Source organism: Prionailurus bengalensis, chromosome B1 (assembly GCF_016509475.1).
Source record: "Prionailurus bengalensis isolate Pbe53 chromosome B1, Fcat_Pben_1.1_paternal_pri, whole genome shotgun sequence".
Taxonomy (NCBI): Eukaryota; Metazoa; Chordata; class Mammalia; order Carnivora; family Felidae; genus Prionailurus; species Prionailurus bengalensis.
The window spans coordinates 160702829-160722716 of NC_057344.1; the positions used below are offsets into that span (position 1 = coordinate 160702829).

The 19888-nt window shown below is 42.7% G+C and overlaps 1 protein-coding gene across 2 annotated transcripts in view; it reads left to right on the forward strand.

The window, feature by feature from the left end:
- The first annotated feature begins 6593 nt into the window (after positions 1-6593).
- The window catches only part of HOPX (HOP homeobox), a 30902-nt gene continuing 17607 nt past the window's right edge, over positions 6594-19888 (forward strand). Inside the window, exon 1 of one of the 2 annotated variants that reach the window (XM_043604279.1) lies at positions 6594-6895. Coding sequence is in view for 1 of the 2 variants with exons in the window: in XM_043604271.1 (XP_043460206.1) it covers positions 7093-7154 (62 nt within the window). In the remaining variant the exon portion in view is untranslated. Of the gene's footprint in view, positions 6896-7001; positions 7155-19888 lie in introns of those variants that run through there. The other variant, XM_043604271.1, reaches the window with a different exon arrangement.

Consider the following 19888-nt stretch of genomic DNA (forward strand, 5'->3'; position numbering starts at 1 on the left):
TCTTCTCAGACTGAGATTTGGCCTTGGGACAAATGGGCAATCTACTGGCAGCACCATGAAAAATGCAGAGTTTATTTCCCTTTGAGTCAGAGAACAAAGTCATTGGTATTGATGTGAAATGTTGGGGTTTGGGAGCTAACGGTCAAAGAATTCTTCAGTACGAAAAAGTGGTTTTATTAAAGCACAGAGACAGGACCTGTGGGCAGAAAGAGCTGCACTGGGGTTGTGAGCAGTGACTGATTACGTAAGGTTTTCTATCCTATGAAGTGGGGGATGGCGTTAGGGCCCCAGGGAATTGAATCTATAGGTTTCTGGAGGTCTGGCTCTTGATAAGATTGCTTTTTTTTTTCTTCTAAGTCATTAAGACAGTTGCAAACTGATAGAGATTCATGTCCCACATGACTGTGATGTCTATTGGTTGACCATTTGTTTTTCCCTTTCCTTTTTTCTTGGGCAGCCAGGAGTGCCTGAGGAATGTCACACGTACCCCCATGGGAGGCTGAGGGGTGTTGCAGGATGTTAGCTTGTGCTTTACCCTCAGCTTGCCTTTTGCTCCCTCATCAGTGTCATCTTTGGGAAATCAACTCAGGAAACCAGGCCCTCTTGCAGGTCACTCAGAACCCACTGGACAGACTAGTCCAGGAGATGACTCTCCAGAGAGGTAAAAGTCAGATTCAAGAGTGCACATCACCATTTATGTAATTCACCACATCAGAAGCCATTTTACAAGTGGCCTTAAATCATTGCCCACTGCCCTGCCAGGGCCTCATTATGGAAACCTCAGAGAAGGCCATGGAGGAGGGAGGAGCATTGCTGAAATGTGCAGAGTAGAACTGGGCTGAATTCGTGAACAAACTCAGACTATAGCATAATTTTGCCAAAAGCAGAAATCAACACCTTTTGACATTTTTTTTCAGGGATGATATACATACAGTTCCTTCCTCCCTCCCTCCTTCCCTTCTTCACCCACCTGCCTAACCCCATTTCCCAAATCTCCCCTACCTCGGGGCATTCTCTTTCAGAATGACTCCCTGGACTGCATTGGAAAACCAAACACATGCTTGAAGCATTGTAGCTGGAACTGAGTTCTGGTTGTTCCCGTGATACACACACACACACACACACACACACATAGTGCCAGATGATACCCTCTAATTGCTGGATCCCAGCAGGTTTGGAGAGGCCCAGGTTGTTGAGGAGGAGGACTAGGGAGTCTCTGAATGTTAGTGAGTGGAGTATTTCAGTGTCCTAACAGTTTCTCAGGTTTTACCTATCCACTGATGCTTTCCTTTATTTCTCTCAGCCCTAAGTGGCGGGATCCATCCTTCCCTGTGGCTGCTAGGGGTCCCTCCTCTCCACCCAGTGGCCCCTGACTGTCTCCCCTTGGAGGGCAGAAGATTAAAACAGAAAGGACCTCAGAGGGATCATCTAGTTCGACTCCCTCCTCACACAGACAAGGGCTGAGGCATGGAGAGGAGATGAGAACTTCTGGAGTCACATGCCGAGTCCACTCTGGCACCTCTGAGGTGGAGAGGAGGGTGTAGGAAGGAAAAGGTCTGTAGCTGCTAATCAAACCTCTTCTCTCCCTTCTTCAGCTAATCCACAATGTTAGCCCAAAGTATTTTTCAAACCCTTACTCCACTGTGTCAAACATGAATTTTTGGTTGTTTTTTGTTTGTCCTCAAGCTCTATATTTTTGTTAGCTCCCCTTTCTCCTTTCTTCTTCCTCTTTATTTCCAGGTAAAATCATTCACAGAACTCAAGTATCTCACATAGATGGAACTTGGCATGGGGGTACCCATGGGGAGGTGGGACCTACTCTTCCCCTCCTGCTTAGGTCTTCACCCTGAGAAGTGGCCACAAAGGTCTTGCTGTGTGGTGCTTGGTAGCATGGACTGTGCCTGTGTTTGATGCCCAGTCAGGCAAGTTTTTACCGACTGATTTTGTTTTTTTTTTCACCCTAGCTCCCCACCCGCTGCTTTCTAAAAGCACAAGGCCCATCCCTGAAACTTCATGGGCGTGGGGACTCTCTTTCCTCACTCTGTATGTTAGGGGATGACAATCAGGCTGAGGTGGCCCCAACCTGCAATACCTTCCTGTCACTCATGGAAGAGCTGCCTCTTAGGTGAGGCTCCACCCCCACCCCTCTTGAGAATGTCACCCCACAGCTCCTACTGGCAGCAGTGAGTCCTAATGCTGAGGGAAAGGAGCTGAGGCAGAGGCATTCAGAGCTTTGGTGGGTGAGGACTGATGCCTCCTCCCCCTCCTTCCATAGACGGTCAATGCTCCCCATTACAAGGGCCTTCCCCTCCTCTGACCAATAGCATAAATGGGGTTTCTAGGGGAAACAGTGCTTGTGACCTCCCTGTTCATTAGACTCTGGGCAAAAAAAATTCGAGTGAAAAAAAATTGTGATTTTCAAATCAAAGAGCAAAGGTGACATGGACCACACCAATCGAAACAGCCTTCCCCAGGCACCTTCTGCAGTGGGTGCTGTGAATGGGCCACAGCATCCTAAGTCCTAGCCATCCACTGACTCGGGACTCCACAAGGACAACAGGTGGATTAGGTAAGATGATGGAACCCACACTTGGAATGAAATACCTACAGCTCACTGAAAGAGTGACGTAATCATGACCAGTCTACAGCAAACTATAAAGACTACAGAGTGTGGTTGTGCTAGAACTCCCAGTCCCTCCTCACCAGAGAACTTGTGGAACCTCCTGTCAGGAGCAGCCAAGGGAAACATCTCCTACCTAGGTTAGCCGACATCCTTTTCTGCATCCAAGTTATCTGTCATTGCTGATCCTCTGCTACTTCCCCTATTTGCCTCCCAGCTAGGCTAGACCCAGGAAGGGGCTGGGAGTCGGCACTTCCCATGGGATGAGATTCTCAGTCTCTCTGTCTGCAAGTTCACACCTTGGGGGCAGAACTTTCAGCAGGTATGCTTCTATGTTCTGGTTACCCCTCTCCCTAACTTGTTTCTGTACAAGTCAGATTTGGCCCTTGGGAGGTTTATATCCCTTATGACAAATTTTCTTAAATGTCTTTGGTAGTTTTCTATTCCCCAGGGAATCGCTTTTCTCTCCCTCTACCATTGTATGCTCCTCAGTCATCAAATGGGCCCGTACACTTTGGTGATCTGTGGTTTTGAGTAGGAAAAGAGTAGTTGCCTCACTGTCCAGGTATCACTGCCTTCTATGTAGCTCTTCCAAACACTCCTGTTTGCTGTAGCACTTGGGGGTTTAGGTTCACTATTTTGTGCCTACCATGTGTAGGTCTTACAAATGACTTGGGCTTCATAGTGTAACCATTACCACTTATTAAGCATATGCTATGTTCTAGGCATTATGCTAAGTGCTCTACATGTAATATCTCTAGTTCTTATGGCAAACCTATGAGTTAAGCATCATCATTCCTATTTTATAGATGAGGAAACTGAGTCTGAGAGAAGTTTTATAACTTGCTCTGGCTCATAGAGATGGTAAGTAGCAGAGGTGGGACTGGAATCTAAGCCTGCATGATTCAGAAGACCATCCTCTTTCCTTTCCACCATTCTTCCAGTCACTCAACAAACACTTATGGAGCACCTACCATTTCCCATACATTGTTCTTTTCTTGGAGCTTAACATCTAGCTCACGGCATCCTCTGTCCTAATTCTCTTGATCTGTGACAATGGACACAAGAGTTCCTGAAGCCCACCAAGGAAAACGTCTAGAACAGTGAAGAACAGGAAAACAAAATTATCCACATGCAGGTGTCAATTTGAAGTTTGCTAATCACCAGGAGAGAGAGAAAAAAAAATTATGTGAGAATTGCAATATCAGCCATATGTTTCTAGTTTACAAACCTGAAGCAGGAGCTGGAGCTCCCAGGCAGAGATAGATGCAAACGTGTGGAGATCCCACAGAAATGTAATAGACAAGAAGAGGAACAGGAAATGAATCTTAAACCCTCATAGACTGTGTGGCAACCTTTTTATGATGAGTTGCAGTATTAGACTCAATGTGTCTAAGAAATCAACAACATCATCAATCCCATCTGACATGGGAGAAGAGGCTGCTAGATTATATGCAATTCCTTGGTTATGGAGAAAATCAGTGGTGACACAGACTGATGATCTAACCCTGCAGACAAAAAATCACTGTGACCAGCTACTTCCCTTATTTGGAGTTGTTGAAATAGCTTCAATTTTGCTAAGAGTCAAAGTTAGCTTTTCTCATTAAAGAAAAAAAAAAGCACACGGAGATAGAGAACCAATAGAATGAAGCACAATTGCCACAGCCAGGACTGGCACCCACGCACCAATGCAGTTCAGCTTATCAGACATTCAAGGATTTCTTAGACTGGCAGTATTGTTGGTAGCACTGCTCTACTTCTACCCTGTTAACTGAATCCTGATTTTGTTCAGATACCAGGAATTTTTCTGGAAAAGGTAGGTCCTTCCCTGGGGCCCATAAAATGAACAACGGTCAGCCTGATTCATTTCCTCTTTGCAGATGATGGATTTAGCCCATGTAGTGGACATTTGACCCAGTTCTCCACAAGGAGACATAACTGGAAGTCTGCTAATGGCTTCTGGAAAGATTTTTCTCTTTAACAAACATAGAGGGATACTAAGGAGAAAGCTCATTTCCCTTCCTACCTGTCTTTGATTTTTTTTTTCATTTAATGATGTGATACACCAAGCTGCTGTATCAACCTTGCCACCATGGTGGGAGGCAATGCTCTCACACTGAAGACTACAAAATGAAATACAGAAAAAGCCTGGGTTCTTGGTGACCTCACTGCACCACTGAGCAACCTGAAACCACATACCTGCAGAGTTCTTAGTGATGTAAAAACTGCCCTATGGTTTCTGCCACTTTTAGTTTCATCTCCATGATACACTGGATAAAGAGGAATAGCTTAAAGCCAACACATTATGCAAGAGCAAAAGAAAAATGTGTGGCTCAAGATGAGACTGCCAATTCCAGAACTTCTGTCTTTTGGGTGGCACAGCCTTCAAAAGAATTTAGAAACTAAGCAAACAGCACAGATCTGTTGAGCACCTACTATGCACCAGACACAGTGCTGGGTGTTGGGGTTACAAGAGTGGGCAAGACAGGCAAGGTCATTGAGGTCATGGAAATCACATTCTGGAAGATTAATGATAAACAAATAAATAAGGATAGTTGCAAACATTCTGAAGCAACTTTTTTTTTTTTCAACGTTTATTTATTTTTGGGACAGAGAGAGACAGAGCATGAACAGGCGAGGGGCAGAGAGAGAGGGAGACACAGAATCAGAAACAGGCTCCAGGCTCTGAGCCATCAGCCCAGAGCCCGACGCGGGGCTCGAACTCACGGACCGCGAGATCGTGACCTGGCTGAAGTCGGACACTCAACCGACTGCGCCACCCAGGCGCCCCACTGAAGCAACTTTTTAAATATTGATGCAAATCAGCCCCAAGTGTAAACCCGGACACCATCATCATTATCGTCATTGTCACTGTCATAATAATTTGTGCCAGGCTCTATGGGTGTCAAAAGATGAACAAGAGATAAACACTACATTCAAGAAATATGGGAGGCAAGAATCCAGATTTGGCCACAGAACAGTCAAAAGTTAGGCAATGAATTAGGCAGGAAACAAAAGAATTCTTCCGGTAACCAGGGTTAGGATAGGCTAGGCCCCCTGTCTCCACTATTCTCCCACACATGTTTTATCACCATTACCCCCTTTTTCAAGAGAGAAAGAAATTTTCTTAATGATTGCTGTTCTTCTTTCACATTCGGCTGCTGTTCCCAAGAGAATCAAGTAGGCTTTTTCTTTCTCCAGTGAAGTGAAGAAGATAGGCTGTGTAAATCTGGATGGCACTTATAGTCTGTGTTACGTACCAGCAAATACACACAGATACTCCCATAAATGATCTCACCAAACCTGTCTCCTTTCCTTCATCCTCTCAAAATCATACCCACCTAATGTGTTTAGCATGCTGAAATTGACAATTAACTGCCATATCTAGCTATAAAAATACAGGTAAACATCGACTAACCAGGTCCCCACACCCACACACATACCCTCACCTTCAGAAACATTTCCACTGATGGTCACACGAACCACTGCACACTCTCTCCCATTTGGAGTGCATCTTCCCACAGGCTTGTTCACACACTGGCTTTTTATTTGAGCTCTCATGGGGAATCTTTCAACTCTTAGATAGGAATTTCATTAACAAAGGAAGGGGAGGGGAAGTCAGGAGGAAAGTACAGATGCAGAAGAAAGAAATCAAAATAGTTTCTGAAGGGGACCTAAAATTGTATCATCCCAGGCTGAACCTCCCCTATAACTGTTCTTTATTTGTGCATTCTGTGCCTGGAGACAAAACACAACAAAACAACTTTTCATCAATTGGGCAATTGTCCAAGCTCTTAGCTTGGCATCCAGCCCACAGAGCTGTGAAATCAACCTCACCAAGCCTATGGTTTAAAATGAGGCAACATCTAACTGGAAGCCCATTCAAAATAAGGAACTTGGTGCAGGGGTTCAGGGTCCTTTGTTGCTTCCTTCCTCTCTCAGCAGCATCTCCCATCTAATCTTGGTTGAAGAGTCTTACTTGGCTAAGAAAGAGATCAGGCACAAGAAGGTGGTGCTGAGAAAGTTCCATGAAAACTCAGAAGTCACCGCCTGCATATCAAACTTGAATAACCAGGAGAGATGTAACTTCGGCATACTTTCAGCTGCCTTCCTCCTGCCCACACCGCAGGTTTTTCAGGTCCTTGCTTGAGCGTGCACTCACAGGCGTAAATAAACGTGCTATCAACAGCCTGCGTCAGCCAACCCAGCTATTTAAGCGGGCTGGCATCAGCAAACTCAGCTTCCAAATCCAGGGCTTGTCTTTGCCACTGCCACGTAAGTAACTTTCAGAGGTTTGCCTTTATTGCAGAGGAATGAGATTGTGTAGAAACTGGACTGAAATGTTATAGTTCCCATAGTCACTATTCTGCTGGGGAAGCATAGAGGTGAAAGGGAGAATAAAAGTTAAGAGTTAGTCCCAAGCAGGGAGCCAGAGAACATTGCTGGGTGTAGTATATCAGACCCTTGCAAACATGCAAGGGGTTGAGGTGGACTTGGAGCAAGGTAGAGTCCATTTTGGCCTTTTGGCCAGAAGGTAAGATGTTTTTCTTGCTCTCTCCTATCTCTGGAAGCCACTTGGAAACCACTGTTTGTGTGACTGTGCCAGATACATAGGGATTTATCATTTAGAAGCTGATGTTGCTATTATTCATCTCAGTCTAAAATCAGACACAGTATTATTAAAAAATTTTTTGTGTGTTTTATATAGGGGGATAAGAGGGGCTATCTCTGGATTAAGTAGAGGTGGTTCAATTGTGAATTTGCAGTGCTATTTCTTGTTAGGTCTGGTTCTTATAATACTAATTTACAACAATGCAAACACTGATCTTGCTTAAGGTAAAAAGGAATCCCATGCTCTGGGTTTTGAGGAAATATAGGTTTGTGATATTTGAGCACAATGGGTATCCAGGTATTTGGGGAATGCGCTAAACAAAGGGGAATAAGAATCATTGACTAAAGAGGCACAACACTCCACATGACTTAGGTGAGAAGGTCTTAAAGAGAAGGGCCAGGCAAAAAGTTTCTGTGGAGCCGCACTGCCACTCAACAGGCCTATTGGATCTTTAGCAAAGGAGGGAGAGTATAATCAGAGCAGGCAGAGAACAAAACAAAGGAGAGGGGCTAGGGAGGAGAGGGGACAGACAGTAGAGGAGTTACGATTAGACATCATATTTGTAAAATATATATAGGATTATAATAGAACTAAAGGATGACATAAATTCTATAGTTCCTCCTTTTGGGTCAAGAATCTGGCGGGGCGCCTGGGTGGCACAGTCAGTTGGGTGTCCAATTTCAGGTGATCTTGGGATCATGATCTCGGGGTAGTGAGATCGAGCCCCAAGGCAAGCTCCACTCTCTTTCTGCCCCTCCCCACCCCGGTCTCTCTCTCTCTCTTTCTCTTCTCTCTCTGAAGAAAAAAAAAAAAAATCTAGTGATTAAGAATCGGTGAAAGCCAAGGACCTTGCCCAGCTAGTTGCCCCTGCCTCAACACATACCTTGACACACAACACTCATTTTCTGGAGCCCTAGAACACCACGCACCCCAAATGAATGCATTTAAGCTAATGCATTATTTTTACACTGAGCTGAAGCTGGTGACTAGGAACCTACAGAGAAGCAGCAGGGGGTTGGACACCAAACTGAAGCTCACTTCTAAGGTCATAAAGGTCTGATTCCCATCAAGCAAATAATGGCTAAAGGGTTTCTTGGGGCAAAGATAAGTTGGGGTCCTGGAGGAAGAGAAAAGAAATAAAAGGTAGATCCTGTTCTCAAAAAGCTTGATATCTGAAGTATAAGGACATAATAAGAACCCAGGTGAGGGGCGCCTGGGTGGCTCTGTCGGTTGAGCGTCCGACTTCGGCTCAGGTCGTGATCTCACAATTTGTGAGTTTGAGCCCGGTGTCAGGCTCTGTGCTGACAGTTCGAGCCTGGAGCCTGCTTCGGATTCTGTGTCTCCTTCTCTCTCTGCCCCTTACCCACTTGTGCTCAGTCTCTCTCTATCTAAAATATAAAAAAAAATATTTTTAAAAAAGAAGCCAAGTGAAAAATAGTACATATTGTATGATTCCACTGGTATGAAATGATAGAAAATGCAAACTATAGTAACAGAAAGCAGATCAGTGGTTACCTGGGGAAGAGAATGGGAGAGAAAAGGGGTAAGAGGATCACCAAGGGGCATGGAAAACTTTGGGGGTGATGGGTATGTTCACTATTGTGATTGTGGTAACCATTACTTATATGTGAAAATATATCAGATCGTATATTTTAGACACATGCAGTATTATATGCCATTATACCCCAACAAACAATACTTTAATAATATATCATTTGTATATGATTAAAGGTATTTCTAAAAATTAGCCTATGTAACATACTGAAAATTAAAAAAAAATATGTCTGGGAAAAAATTAATTCAATAAATACAATGGAGGACAAGACCATCAGGATTTTGGACTTTTATAGAACCTGGAAGGTTCCAGAGATCATTTAACTCAGCAATTGCAGACCTGGAAAACTGTTTTTAAAAATACTCAGGACTGGCCACACCCCAACCAATTAAGTAAGGATTCCTGGGTGCACAGTCCTGGCATTGTTTTTTAAAGTGATTCTAATGTGCAGCCTGGAATGAGAAGCAGTCAAATCCAAACTCCTCCCTGACACAGGAGGACAGAGAAGCCCAGAGAGAGGGTGGGTTTGCCCCTGACCACATAGCCACTGGGTCCCAGAACCCAGGGAGGACAGCAACAGGATCTCAATGCTACTGGGTCCTCAAAACCACATTTTCAGCTCAAGCTAGGATAGGGCATCCCGTTCATTTCAAGCAAATTCTTGGCATCCAGACACACTCAGGGCTGAGAGCAGGAAGAATTACTCAGAACCTCAAAAGTGCATTATTTAAGGACTGTGCTAACACGTGAGAAGGGATGTTTCAAAACGAAAGCTTCCTTTTGTTCCCTCAAAAATATCTGGTATAAGCCAGATAATACTTACTGAAAGAATCTCAGCAGATGGCACCAGGCGCTCTGTGGGGGACAGGGGCAAGTTGTTACTTTAGAAACTGGCACAGTTCTCAGCGTTGGGACGAGTCTATCTGGCACTACAGGGGCTCTTCATTGTGGTTTCCAGGTTGGCCCCAGGCAGAAGCGTGAGTGGGTGAAGTTTGTCTTCGTGGCTACTGCTGTTCTGTCTGTCTCTCACCTTGGCTCCTGTGTGGGTGCAGGGGTGCCCATGGGACCACACATCTCACCTGCTCTGCCTGGGCCAGCTAGCCAGGTTTTAGGTGGTTTCTCAGCTCCCTTCTCATCCAAACATGTCTGATTTCCAGGGTCTCATCCCCTCGGGGCTTTGCTTATCCATCTCTGGAAAACTAATTAAAGTTATGATGTTAATACACAATAATTGTTTTAATGAGTTATGTCCTCCTCACCCCCCCAGTATATTAACTAGATTCTAGCAAGATAACATATCTGGGAATTCTTTGAAATGTTATATAAACATAATTACCATTTGGGGCAATCAGGAGAATCAAAGTTTTAGGCGAAATATATAATCCCTAAAAATTTCCAAGCAACCTGATGGGGGAAAATATACCAAGATTGGGGGTTTGCCGTAGAATTCCTCAAATCACATCCCTTAGGGAATTCCCTACAGACTGTGGGGCCTCACAGAATGCTTTTCCTGAATTTGTCTATTCTTTGTTCACTGCATTTTGTGCTCATTGGAGATGGCAGCATTTATCTTTCTGGGAAACAGAGAGCCACCTTAAAGACACTATAGTGGAGATAAAATGTCAAGAAATTCTGCTCACAGGGCTTTGTAATTATTACCTAGTTCTTCTTCTGCATGGAAGGCTGGCACTGGCAGGGCAGCTTGCCTAGCCTTAGGGACAAGGGCCTCCTTCCTTGGGGACTCAGTACTGCAGCCTGAGGCAAGAGGCGCCCTCAGTTCCTGTAACTCTGGGTCCTCCATAGCCCTTTCTTCCATTAGGAAAGCTGAAATTGGAAAGCTCTTGCTGGCAAGTGGCAGCTGCATGTGGTACGTCTTGTCCCTAAAGAGGGGTGTGGCCAGGTATGTAATTAACCTTCCTCTGGGGAAGCAGAGTCTGCAGGCAGTCAGGAGTCCAGAGCCCTCTGGCTTCATCTGTGAGTGAAGCAGCAAGGTGAGGAGGGAGAAGGTAAGCACCATCCTGACTCCTGGGAGACGGGGAGACATGGGGCACTCAGGCTCAGGGGAAAGGATTAGGCTATTGGCATCAGGGTGGCCGCCAACACTGGTCCAATGCTGTTGTTTGGAAGCCTGATGTTTCCTCCTCTTGCCATTCAGAGTTTCACCAAAAATATATATATATTTTAAATGAGTGGCATGATTGCACAACTGGTAAAATAGCTTTGTATAACAGTGACAGAATTTTTGGCTTCTTTGGATGGGTTTTCTTTGAACATTTCACCTTTGTTTTCACAAATCCTCTTAGTGTGGAATGGCTTAGTTCACTTGGACATTTTTTTTAAGCCTGTGTCATGACCTAACCCAGATTAATTTTTAGATGCTGTCGATGGCTTCCTCAAACTTTTAAAAAGCCAAGTGAATGGGGATGGTCAACAGAAGTATGCAAACATGAAGTTGTTGGCAGAAGGGTGGCATATGGCCCACAGTGATTTATAAAGTACTATCCTGTCTACTTAAAAACCAGCACCTGAGGATCCCGAGGCAGCCCCTGGACCACACCCGTCCCCCATCCTGTCTGCTCGCCTTGGACAGGCTGGTGGAGACCTGGCTTGAGGCTGCAAAAAGAGGGCTTCTCCTGATGCAGGGGGGTGGTGCACCTGCTCTCTTCCTGGCCCTGGCTCCCTTGACCACTCTACCTTTCAATGCCCCTGATGTGGATTTGGCATCCCAGTACTGTTGTTTCTGAACATACATGGGGTTCGGGTGTGTGGATACATGACCAAACAGGTACAAGTCAGCCCATCCTTTCTATTTGCTGGGAAACTCCCTTCATCAATCTTCAAGCGATATGTTGAACACTCTTTCACAGAATCCCTGTGTAAACAAGTCCTGCGGAGGACAGCCTGGCCTGGGGAGCAGAAGACGGGTCTCATGTTCAGGAACCTGGGTCCTATTTTCAGCTCTAATTCAGCTGTAATGGAATTTTAAAGCCAGAGGGAGCCGGAAATATCAGTTGTCCCAGTGGATTATTAATAACACCCTTTTCACTTTAAAAAAGACTTGGCCTGAGCAATAAACTATATGTGAATACAATACATGAAAGATCAAGAGTAAAGTGAGTTGTCCTGCATCTCAGGATTAGTTGGTGGCTGAGCTGGGTCTGGAACCCAGGCCTCCCCACACCTCATTCTGGCCTCTCTGCCAAGTCACTCACTCCCTCTGTGACTCAGGTTCCCTGTGGGAAGCACTGTATCTGTACAGCCCAGACGGAGAGCTGGTAGATTTATACTGGCTTGCCAAAGAGAAGTTCAACATGAATGCTAGGGGTTCAGGGGATTGTTCATCACAAGGTCAAGTTACTCTATTTGCTTCAGGGTCTAATGTTAGCTTATGGCCATGTTTGGATAATGATAGAAGCTCTTTTAAAAATAGAGAAGTTAATTTTTACCCATCTTCATATAACTTATTATAATTTGCTTCTGGAAGTTTTGATACAATGTGACCAAACATGAAAACCCAGCCAGATCTTTCAGAACTACTCTGTACTTTGATGTTAAAACAAAACCAGAAACAATCTAAAGCAGACACTGATCTGTTCTAATCTCTTAGTATATACTGGGCACGAAACTAATAGCTGTCATTCTAGCCAGTAGATCTAGAGGATCATGATGGAAGTTTCCTGGAATTCTTAAGGAAATGACAGATCTGCTTAGATAGTCTAGTCTTCACTGATGTACTTTCATTTCCTTCCTGTGTGGTTTCTCCCTAAGAAAACGTATATAAACAATGTCCCTAGCTCTTATATCCCCTCACTCCTTTCCAAATTTCTAGTCTACTGGTTCCCAGGAGTGAAATATATTTTAGAAAAGAACTTTAATTTAATTTTACTTATGCCTGTAAGTGTCTAACCCTTTATTATGTATTCTTCGTGCTCTTTCTGGGGGGTAGAACAGCATCCTTTGGAGATGGCTGGCACTGGGGTGTATGAAGCAGGACTGGAGAAAGTGGGAGGTCCTCTCCTCTTTCATTAACATTATATCCGGTTCAGGTTCCACAATTTAAAAAGGAGGAGAGTCCTTGGAACTAGCTCAGAAAAACTCCTAGATGACTAAATAATAATAAAACCAAATCCATAAGGAGGGGCAAAAGGGCCTGATGTTATTTAACTTGGACAAGACTAGAAACCGATTTGATGATGGTGTTGAAAAGCATGGAGGGTGGTCATGGAGGTCAACCATCAGCCATTCACCTGGACAGCTGAGAGTAGACAAACCAAGCCCAGATATTGGTGGGGGCTGCAGCATGAAGGGTATTGAGTGAGTCAGGAAGTAGTCCCTCATTATGCAAAAAAATACCTTAGAAAGAATTATACAGGTAAGGTCTGAAAGATGGGGCAGTCAAATAACCCTTTAATTTTTAAAGTCTTTGTTTTGTTTTGAGGCTCATGTTAACGTATTCCTTAATTCGTAGTACACGCAAGACCCTTCTTAGGTTCTTAGGTTTTACATCTCATTCTATTTTTTCTCTCATTCACCCTCTTTCTTGCTCTTGATACCATATTCTTAAGATCTACCTATGTTGCCGATTATATTTCTAATATTTCTAATGCATTGTTTCTAACTGCTTTTTATTGGTTTCTTATTTATATGCACTCTTTGCTTATCGAATCCTCTGGACATTTCTGTTGTCTCCAGTTCTCACAAAGCATGCCATAATGAATATACTCATACGTATAGTTGAACACCCTTTAGATCTGGTTGATGGGGAGCAGGGGAAGGGAAAGGGGTAGGTTAGATGACCTATGTTTTCTTTAAGCAATGCGGAATACTGAATTGTCCATAAGATATGGAGACACATGATCTCACGAGGTCTAATCTAGTATTTCAAATATTTAGAAGCTTTTCTGAGTTCCTTAGTAATTTACCAAGACTTTAATAAGAGACTGAAATAATATTCTGGAACTTAAAGAGTGTGATCTTCAGTGATCTCTCCTTCTCAATGTCATTTTCTTCAACTTGGGCTAGTCAATTCTGGAAGCATTTTATTTCTCTATATTGGTCATTGATTACCTGGACAAAGCAAATGCAATGTTCTAAGAAATCATATTAGTCATAAGGTTGAGTAAAGTTTCTAAACTGTTTTGCTATTTTTTAAAGTTTATTTATTTATTTTGAGAGAGAGAGAGAGCCGGCACACATGTGTAAGTAGGAGAGGGGCAGGGTGGGGAAGAGACAGAATCCCACGCAGGCTCCATGCTGACAGCACAGATGTCGGGCTCAAACCCACAAACTTCGAGATCATGACCTGAGCCAAGATCAAGAATTGAATGCTCAACCGACTAAGCCACCCAGGCACCCCTAAAATGGTTTGATATTTTAAATGTTTATTTTTTTTGAGAGAGAGAGAGAAAGAGAAAATGAGCAGGGGAGGAACAGAGAAAGAGGGAGAGAGAGAATCCCGAGTAGACTCCACGCTGTCAGTAAGGAGCCCCTTGCAGGGCTCAATCTTGATATCTTAATGATTGCAAAACCTGATGGCACTCAGTTGCCGGACATTAGATCCGGCAAAACACAGTTGCCAGACATTAGATCCTGAATCACCAGGATAGGGATTAGAACCTTAATAATGATACATTGTATTTATATAGTGTTTATAATTTATAGTGCTATTCATAAACATAATCCATCTGATTGAATCCTACAAAAAAACCTGTGAGACAGGTAGGGGTAGGATTATTATAGGTAGGTAGGGAGAGCTTCAATTGTAGACGAAGAAATGGAGGTTCAAAGCAATCAAGTTATCCAAAGTCACTTGGTGATTTAAGTGACATGGCTGGAAGCAGAGTGTGGGTCTTCTGAAGTTCCATCCAGCCTTTCTGCAGCATCATGTCTAATGCTCAGAGAAACGATCTACTTTAGATTCAGAGTTATCCCCTGAGATGGACTTTCTGGAGTACCTGTTTTTTTCAATTATTTTGTGATGTTAATGAGAAGGCTGTAGCCGCACACCCTCTGTTTGTCCCATTAGTTGAACACCTGTTCATAAAAACAACTCAACTGGGTAAAAAAATAAGGGCTATATAATTGAGTTGCATGGCAACAAGCAGCATGAATGGTTGGACTTTGGCATACTTTGGAGCTCCAGAAAGTACCAAGTGCATGTCATTTTATTCATTACCTAATTACAGTCATAAAATAAGAATGGCGGTTGGACCATTAAAAAAATAATTGATTCCAGTAGGTTTGCACAAGGAGATAATTCCATTCTTCAGAGTCTTTTCTAGACATTTCAAAATGTACAAATAACCTGAGGAAGTTATAGCTGCTTGCATTAGACAGGTTACAGAGGCCTACATGTGCAATACCATGAAACTCCCTAATTATTGTTCCTTGTTATGTAATTAGGGCTCAGGCAAAAATATCGTAGAACCTGGTACACATTTTCAAAAAAATTAATCATGGTGAAATGTCCCCAGAATTACAAATGGACAGCCCCTTTTCAGAGTCAGGCACTAGAAATAAGAACCTCTTCAGAAAAAAAAAAAATCTAAAGTGACTAAATGGCTACAGAGCAATAGGACAATTCTACTTGATTCTCAGTTATCTGTGTGTGGCTTCACGGTATGAACCTTTGTGTGTGTGTGTGTGTGTGTGTGTATGTGTGTGTGTGTGTGTGTTTTAAATAGGCTTAACACTCAGCGCAGAGTCCAACACAGAGCTTGAGCTCATGACCCTGAGATCAAGACCTGAGCTGAGGGGCGCCTGGGTGGCGCAGTCGGTTAAGCGTCCGACTTCAGTCAGGTCATGATCTCGCGGTCCGTGAGTTCGAGCCCCGCGTCAGGCTCTGGGCTGATGGCTCGGAGCCTGGAGCCTGTTTCCGATTCTGTGTCTCCCTCTCTCTCTGCCCCTCGCCTGTTCATGCTCTGTCTCTCTCTGTCCCAAAAATAAATAAACGTTGAAAAAAAAAATTAAAAAAAAAAAAAAAAGACCTGAGCTGAAATCAAGAGTCCAATGCTTAACCAACTGAGCCACCCAGGTGCCCTTCACTGTATTAGATATTTTAAATACCAGACTGATTTCAGGGTACCTACGTGGCTCAGATGGTTAAGTGTCAGACTCTTGATTTTAGCTCAGGTCATGATCTCCTGGTTTGTGAAATTCTGCTTGGGATTCTCTCTCACTGTCCCTCCCCCACTTGTACACACGCATGCTCTCTCACTCTCTCTCTCTCTCTCAAAATAAATAAACAAAATACCAGAATGATTTTTATCATCAGTGTTTAAATTTTTGAGCACCCCTCCTCTTCTATGTAACAAACATACATCTCCCTACCCTGAAGCCTATTCATCTAATTAATTTAATTAATGTTCTAAATCAAACAGAATTAGGAAGCCAAATAAGTTACCACAAATGAATAAAATAACTTAACACATAAAAAGCACATTTATTATCTTCCATTTTGACTTACTTGTGCCATTTTTCCTGTCCACAAACTGTTTAGAAAGTTAATCTTTTTGTTATTTGCTTCTAACCTTAGTAGTGTAACTTTCTCTTTATGTTTAATAGTTTTCTTTAGAAAACATTGAGATTCCCTCCGCCCACTGCCTTAGCAGAAATCTATTTGTCTGATTTCTGGTGCATTAGGGCATCAGACATTTTCAAAGAGATTTGATAATTCAATTTACTTCACAAGTCTCTCCCCTCCTGGATTATCTGGTTTGAAAAGCTCTGAGCACATGGCTGTGCCTGGTGGAAATCTCTAGTGCAAGCCGTATTTGTTCCTTTGTTTATATTTGATCACAGGGCCAAACTTTGTTTGAGATGTAATGAACATTCACACTTACTAAGCATTAGCACAACCATAGTAACAATACCCAAAGCAGGCAGAGGCCCCAGCATATTCACCCCATCAGACAAATTTGTATCCTACCCATTCAAACTGGAATAAAAAGGAAATGTCAGGAAATTTGAAACTGTAGTGTATCCTCTTATTTTTAACCACAAAGCTGCAACAATAGGTTTTCTTAAGAGCAAAACGCAGCCTTCTGTTCATTACCATGGTTAGGTATGTATGTTTCTGTCTTCTAAGATTCTAACAGAACTGCATCTTGCTTATCTGTAACAGCAGTACAGATACCTAAATTCAACAGGAATGTTTTTACTATCCCTCACCTAAGTGAGAAGTTTAACATTTTACATATAAGGGGACCAGTATCCAGGTTTGCCTGGGACACTTGAGGTATGCTGTTGCCTCGATGTAATTACTCACAGCACTCCTTTTACACCTATGTGTTCTAGGTTAGATGGCAAATTATGTGGTCACGTTAATTTAACAGATAGGCTGAATATTAAAAAAGCACCTTGGTTCAAAATGTTTCATGGGCTCCTCAGTTGTCCTTTGAAGTAGAATCCAGGCACAAACTGTTCAGCAAACCAGGGGCATAGCCTGTAATGGGCCACAGCATTCCTCTTTCTTGGGTCAGTGACATTAGTAAACTGTTGATGAGGAATAACATGATAATTTAAACCCAGGCCGTGCTGATCATCAGAATTTCAGAGGAGAAATGATCTCAGAGGTCACCTGGCCCAACATCTTCACTTTCCTGGGTGAATAAATCATTACACTTTTGGAAATATAAATGTCATTTTAGAGTCTTCTAAGTTGTTTCTTGAGCAGAATCTCACTGAATCACAATTACAGTAAATAGAAAAGGAAGAAAGTTTTTCACCACATTTTGCAGAAAAGAGAAGTAAGTTTTAAAAAAATGAAACTCAGCCAAGGTGATGTGACTATTAAGTAGAGGAGCTAAAAGTTGAAATGCAGGTCTGACTCTTTGCCCAGTGCTCTTTCCAATATCCTATACCAGTTTAATATTTTCATTCATTAATGAAGATTTAAAATATATCCTCTACATATAATCCATTAAAGATATACAACACTCCCTCTCTAACTAAGGCTATACACTCAAAAGAATCTTATTTCGGCTTCTCTCTTTCTCCTCCCACCTGCAAAGAGCTCTGGCCAGCACCTCTTGGTGGCTGGCCCAGGAAATGCAAGGCACAAAACTCTTCCTATCCCCTTCTTTATTTTGCCTTGGGTAAAAGGATGAGGAGAGGACCATGCAAAGTAATCTCTGGGTTTTTCTTTATTGATCATTAATTATGTCTCAGGTAACCTACATGTCACATCAGTGCTTCTCAACATTCCCCTTTGTCCTCTTTCCCCTTCTTTATTTCATCTATGACATGAATATAGCTCTAATGACTGTGCCTTTATAAGAGATGGGAAAGTCATAGTTCCTGAAGTGAAAATAAAGTTCAACCAGCAGGCACTAGATATGTATTCACTGCACATCCAACAATGTGTCTGGGACTATTCTGGATACTTGAGATACATCAGGATTGTGCTATAAACCTCTAACTTCCTCAAAGTTTCCTGAAAACCCCTTCGGTATCTGCACAGAACCTCATTTCTGTAAGCCAAATCTTAATTAAAACTGCTTTTTCTTAAGTATTTGCTTTCAAAGTGAAATGATATCTTATGAAACTTCTTGAAAATATTTCAACAGGATTATTTTCTACTTTTCTTCTGTAACAAATATGTAGCATTTTAGTTACACTCCCTCTTGTGGGTTAGCCTGGAGTTCTACCTACAATTTATCATGTTCTGTCTAGAGAAAATTTCTTCTGAGTTTGTAACAATCATGGTAGAGATTGACTTTTGGAAAAGCAATCTGTTTACAATATGGAGATCTTCTATAAGGAGATTACAGAAATGGGGTTGCCTTCTTTCATTTGCCCATTTCTTTCTTTCTTTCTTTTTAAAGCTTATTTATTTATTGGGGTGGGGGAAGAGAGAGAGAGAGAGAGGACTCCAAGCAAGATCCATGCTGTCAGCATAGAGCCCGTCACAGGGTTTGATCCCATGAACCATGAGATCATGACCTGAGCCAAAATCAAGAGTCAGATGCTCAACTGACTGAGCCACCCAGGCCCTCTGCCCATTTATTTAGAAGGAGGTAGACCAATATTCTGCTTATTTCATATCACAAAAAAGTCTGAGGTTTTATTATTATCTTGAACTATTTCCCCATGTTTCTACATACAAAGCTTTGACTTAGAGTATGAGTTGGGCTACCAATGAAAAGAAGTCAATGTGTACACAAAGAATTGTATGTGCAGGGTTAATGATTAATTCACTGCTGGAAGTCATTCACAGACACTCCCCACACCCGCCCCCACTACTGCCTCCAATATCTCTTTATAATATCTTGCTATTTTCTGTAAGTAGCTGTAGAAAGTCTAGACAACTGAGGAACTTGTTTCAACAACAGCTCCAGGAGATTCCTTAATCAATTCAATGTGACTCTGTAAATCTAGCAATTAGGTAGCAGCAATAGTCACTAAGATCCAGCTGGCCTGGTTGAATCCAACCTTTATATTCCATCCTGTCAGATGCCGAAAACTATTCATTTGTACACTATATTATTCACATAATGCCATCTTTCAATTTATGTCTGTACCAATTAAAGAAGAGCATGTGTGGAAAAGAAAGCCAGCCTGGTTGGTGGTGCTGCTGGTATTAACTGAAATCACTAATCCATTTAACTGGGTCAGAGCCATGTTGGTCACCAAGGTTTCGAGACATGTCACAGGGAGGGAGACATTGCTGCCAGGCTGGCTCCACCCCACAGGGAAGCCAGGGTAGACACAGGGCACTGCCTTACTTTTGTCCCAGGAGGTACCACCTGGCTTTACTGCTCCTCTTTCCACAACCACCATCAAGGTTCTTTGGTCTACATGGCTACTTAATGCAGAGAGGAAATACAGTGTAGTGGCTAAGAACACAGATGCAGAAGCTAGACATTCTGGGTTTGAATCCCTGCTCTACCACTCACTACATTTGTATTTGGGGAAAGTTATATACATCTCCTTGGGAAAGGTATAGAAGTTTCCATTTACATCAGTTTCTACATGTATAAAATGGAGACAGTAAGAGTGCCTATCCCATAATGCTGCTTCCTCTGATGATTATATGAGTTAATGCATCTAAGATGTAGGACTATGCCAGGCACATAGTAATTGATCAATAAATATGTTGTTA